Source organism: Nannobrachium achirus (assembly GCF_963921795.1).
Source record: "Nannobrachium achirus genome assembly, chromosome: 5".
In the NCBI taxonomy this organism is placed as follows: Eukaryota; Metazoa; Chordata; class Actinopteri; order Myctophiformes; family Myctophidae; genus Nannobrachium; species Nannobrachium achirus.
Genome location: NC_137814.1, coordinates 46108311 through 46113059, shown reverse-complemented (window position 1 = coordinate 46113059; position 4749 = coordinate 46108311). Strand labels below are relative to the sequence as shown.

Here is a 4749-nt window from a genome sequence, read left to right as displayed (position 1 = left end):
TGCCACTCAGCAGGCGTTCCCACATAATGTCCAGCAACAGTGATGTCACGTGCATACCCTCTATTGTTATTTTGATCAACGTTTGCCTGTAGTGTTCTCTCTCCTAATACAGCATGGAATTGTAGACAAAAACGTATCCAACGACAACAAAATATTCTAAGTCTTTGGTCTGAGAGGCTAAATCTCATCAAATGGTGGTCCGTGGCTCAAATGCTGAATAAATAACGGAACTTGATATGAAAATGGTTTAAACCCACTGATTTACAGTATTTGGCGGGTGGTCACCAGAATACAAAAATAACTCCTATCCTGCAGCAGCATGCTTCAGGTCCCAGGGCAGACTGGGCCTACCAAATGTTCTGTATTATCACTGGGTGGCCAATCATCAGAAAATCCTTTACTGGGTCCAAATACCAAAGCTAAGCTGGTACAAAATTGAAAATGAATCATGCCTTTTAACATCCCTCCCCACCCTGGTTACCTCTAATCCCCCTCTATTTACCTCACTCTCCACCTCTAACCATGTTGTTGTCAAGATAATTCTGGTCACAATTTCAACTTGTGACACTTTATAGGCTTTCTCTGATCTGAAAACATATTCCTCTTTCCTTAACATCTATCTAAAATATTCTACCTTCTTCACTCAAGTAATTTTCAATACATTCAGAAGCAAAATCTTGATTTTGATTATACTGTGGCATTCATCCACTTACTTGCAGTTAGGAGAATTCTGCTGTATGGAAATCCCCCAAACTACAGAGTACCTAACTATGGATGAGTGATCTTATGCTTCACTTAAATAATGTAAAGATTAACTACACACTTAGGGGGTCCAAAGACAACGTCTACTCCGCCTGGAACCCAGCGATGTCTTATTTCAGGTAACAACAACTCTGATAAAGCAGCACTATGTAACTTTTAAACAACAATATAGCATGTCATGTCCCACAAAATTATAAAGTTATGTTTAAGCCAGTGGTTCTCAAAGTGGATTCCAGGGACTCTCTAGGTTCATTTATAGGGGTCTAAATTGACCCTTACAAGTCTGTAACTCTGACAGTGAACCAAATGGTCCATTTGGTTCCATTTGTATACTGTCAGAGTTAAGGGAAGACCTTGAAATATAAATATTTGAGAACCATGGGTTTAAGCAATAACAATCATCCTTTCATACATTTATAGACTCAGGGGGTCCCTGGGTTGACTGCACAGTATTACTATGTAGTATGTACAGTATATAGGGGAGAAGATTTGTTTCATCCTGGCATTTGCAAAGGCACTAAGGCAGAACTGTCTTTCAAAGTGAAGCGACCCCCTTGATCCCCCTGGTAAAGGGGGTCTGAACTCTATATGTGAGGGTCACGTAGTGGTCCAAACCTCTAGTTGATTTATAATTGCCTTCTGTGCAAAACGTCATTCTAAAGGTCAGTACATTTGACCTTTGAGAAGGTCAATAGCAATACAAACGTTTCGAACAGGCTTTCCGAACTATACTGCTCAAATAAATGAGGGGAACAAAGTGTTCCCTTAATTTATTTGAGTATAGTATATTGTAGTACTGCTCAAAGAAATTAAAGGAACAAAGTGTTCCCTTGATTTATTTGAGTATAGTATATTGTAGTACTGCTCAAAGAAATGAAGGGAACAAAATGTTCCCTTAATTTCTTTGAGCAGTATAGTTCGGAGAGTCAGGAAATCTGACTGGGGTGCAGGAGTTCTGAAAAAAATCAAACCTCGGTTCGAAGTGAAGCGGTGAAATTTTATTCTATGTGTTCTAGAGCTATGAAATCTGTGTTCTAGATCTATACATTCTGTGTTCTAGATCTATACTTTCTATGTGCTTTAGTTCTATATTTTTATGAATTCTGAATGAATGAATGATTTTATCTGGAGGGCCAAATTGTCATGTATTGCGCTCAACTATCGTCCCCCTCCTTAAGATCAATGCTTTATGATGACATCATCCATACAGTATCTCCTTTTATGGACATTTGGGGAGTCAAAGCTCTGGACAACAAGATCTCCATACTGTATACGCTTATGGGCATATTGGTCTGGTTGAACATCTGCATTTATTCATGATGCTGCACTGACGCTGAAGTGACGTCACTGCAGCATATATACAGTAGCGTGTTCACTGCTCCTTACTCAGTTTCAAGGTGCAGTAGGTTTTTATTGTTTATTGTTTACTGTTTATGTTTACCCCAGTATTAATCGAAGAACATTATTCTTATCTGTTAGCTAATAATCCTTTTGCTCTGATACATGTCCTGTACAGTTGATACCATGAGTGAGCTGGTCAACCCAGAGGATAGAGAGGAAACCACTGATTTGCAGTCTGGCATGGATCTAGACAAACAGACAAAAGATGAACCTCCTCGTAGTTTTCCCAAGACACTGGAGGGGTTTGGATATGCCTTTAATGAACAGGGCCAGCTGAGACATGTGAAGACAGGAGAGAGATTTGTGTTTAAGGTCAGGGAGGACGACGGTGACTGGAACCAGAAACATTACGAAGCACTGGGGGAAGTCCTCAACCAGCACGTCTATGAGCTGCTGGAGAAGAAGTGCAACTTGACCAGAGTGATGGTGCCAGTGGACGCTACAGAGAACGAACACAGCACGTTCATTTTCCTCAGCCCAGACGCCCTGACCAACCCGTCCAAGTTGATGGTTCTGATCCAGGGCCTGGGCGCGGTGAGGGCTGGCCAGTGGGCCCGCAAACTCATCATCAACGAGGACCTGGACTCGGGAACACAAATCCCCTTCATCACCAGGGCCATGGAGGAGGGCTACGGTGTGATGGTCCTCAACCCCAATGACAACTACTTGGAGGTGGACGAGCCGACAAGAAGCGTCAAGAAGAACGGCAAGTCTCAGAAGACTAGGATCCGCACACGGGAGAACGGCTCTCCGTCGGAGCACGTGCTGTACGTGTGGGATCACTTTGTGTCCAGAGCCCAAGCCAAGGATGTCTTCATCGTGGCCCACAGCTATGGAGGATATGCTTTCGTTGACCTGATGAAATGTAGGGAGACTGAGGTGAAGAGCAGAGTGGTTGCTGTGGCCTTCACAGACTCTGTGCACAGCATCAGGGGTCAGAAGTCCAGCCAAGGTGTACTAAACTGGATGCGGAAGCGCTGTCGTAACTGGGTGGTGAGTGAAGAGCCTTTGGACACCTCAGAGGAACCCACGGAGCTAGGCGACTGCCCCTGCGTCTCCGCAGGCACAGATATGCACGATTTGACCTCCTGGAGGAGCTTCCGATCAGTCTTCAGTTTCTTCAAAAAGGCTCCGCTGAAGGAGGACAGGAGGAGATGAAGACGGGAAGGGTAGAGTTGGTGTGTTTCTATATTTGAACATTTCAATCAATACAGGTTATTTTCAAATATATTGTGGGTCTTTTTCATCCTTCATTGGTAGTCAGTGGGACAGACAGGAAACTGGGAGAGAGAAGGGGAGTGACATGCAAAGAAGTGTCTGTCCGGCCCAGGAGCAAACCGGGAACTCACCGGGAAGTCAGGATTATAGGCTAAGTGGTACACACCCTACCCATTCAGCTAGCGGGTCTCCCCCTGATCAATACAAGATACAGATTAGACAAAATAGACATCACTTAGGCTGCCAGACATCATACAGACTTATATACAAACTAGAAAGGTGCTCTCCTCGCAGCACAGAGCGAGGAAGCTGCGGGCGAAATATAATAGTGTTTCAATAAGGGTCGATTCATACCCCACTTTTAGAGCCTAATTTCTCCACCAGCCGAAGGCATGGGAGAAGAGTATGTTTTCGTCTCCGTCCGTCCGTGCGTGTGTGTGTGTGTGTGTGTGTGTGTGTGTGTGTGTGTCCATCCGTCTGTTACCAGCTAATCTCTGGCGCCATTGGCTTGGTCACTGTCAAACTTTGCACACACACTCCCTGGATGCCAATTCAGAACCTCTGCCCTACATTTTTCAAATGGGCCTCTTCTAGCACCACCTAGTGGCTGATGTTCGCAAAACACATTTCTGTACACTTACAGATTTTGTCCAAAAGTCCTACAAATCGGTAGGCAGTATCTCGACAGTCATGTGATCGACACGGATCTGTCCGATTTTGCATATTTCATCCTGATTGGCTAAGATTGGCTTCCAAAGTTTGTAGGATTGAGCCGTTTTGAACAAAATGCCTCAACTCCCAAATGCAAAGTGCAATTATCATGAAAAAATCGGGCACACATGTTCCCACTAGGCCGAGGAAGAAATGCCACTTCAAATTTTTGAAATCAGCCTCATGGTGGCGCTATCAGGGTGATTTGTGGTTTTACCTATAACTCCACCGATCAGTTTCAAACTTTGTACGCGCACTCCCTAGAGGCCAAGGAAAAACCCTTTCCCTGCTTTTTTCACATCAGCCTTTTAGAGCGCCACCATGAGGCCGATGTTTGCAAAACACATTTCTGTGCACTACTCTTACAGATTTTGTCCAAATATCCTACAAATCGGTAGGCAGTATCTCGACAGTCATGTGATCGACATGGATCTGGGGCGGGTAACGTCATTAATTCGGCTCCGAATGACACCATATCATAGTTTAGACAGCCGAAATTAATTAGGCTCTAAAAGTGGAGTATGAATCGAGCCTTAGACTGTAGCGTTTCATGTTTGTGGCTGCCCCTATATGGGCAGAATTGAAAGGTCTTTTTAAGGTACAATCAAAAGCTGATTTACAATCTCACAACACGTCGCATTTTAATGTGTTTTGAGC

The 4749-nt window shown here is 43.9% G+C and overlaps 1 protein-coding gene across 1 annotated transcript; it reads left to right on the top strand.

The window, feature by feature from the left end:
- Window positions 1-2286: 2286 nt before the first annotated feature.
- LOC308285120 (cotranscriptional regulator ARB2A-like) lies at window positions 2287-3321 on the top strand (the record flags this gene model as incomplete). Its single annotated transcript, XM_080725838.1, has 1 exon — window positions 2287-3321. The coding sequence occupies one exon, from the start codon at window positions 2287-2289 to the stop codon at window positions 3319-3321; it is 1035 nt and encodes a 344-aa protein (XP_080581964.1).
- Between the last annotated feature and the right edge of the window lie 1428 nt (window positions 3322-4749).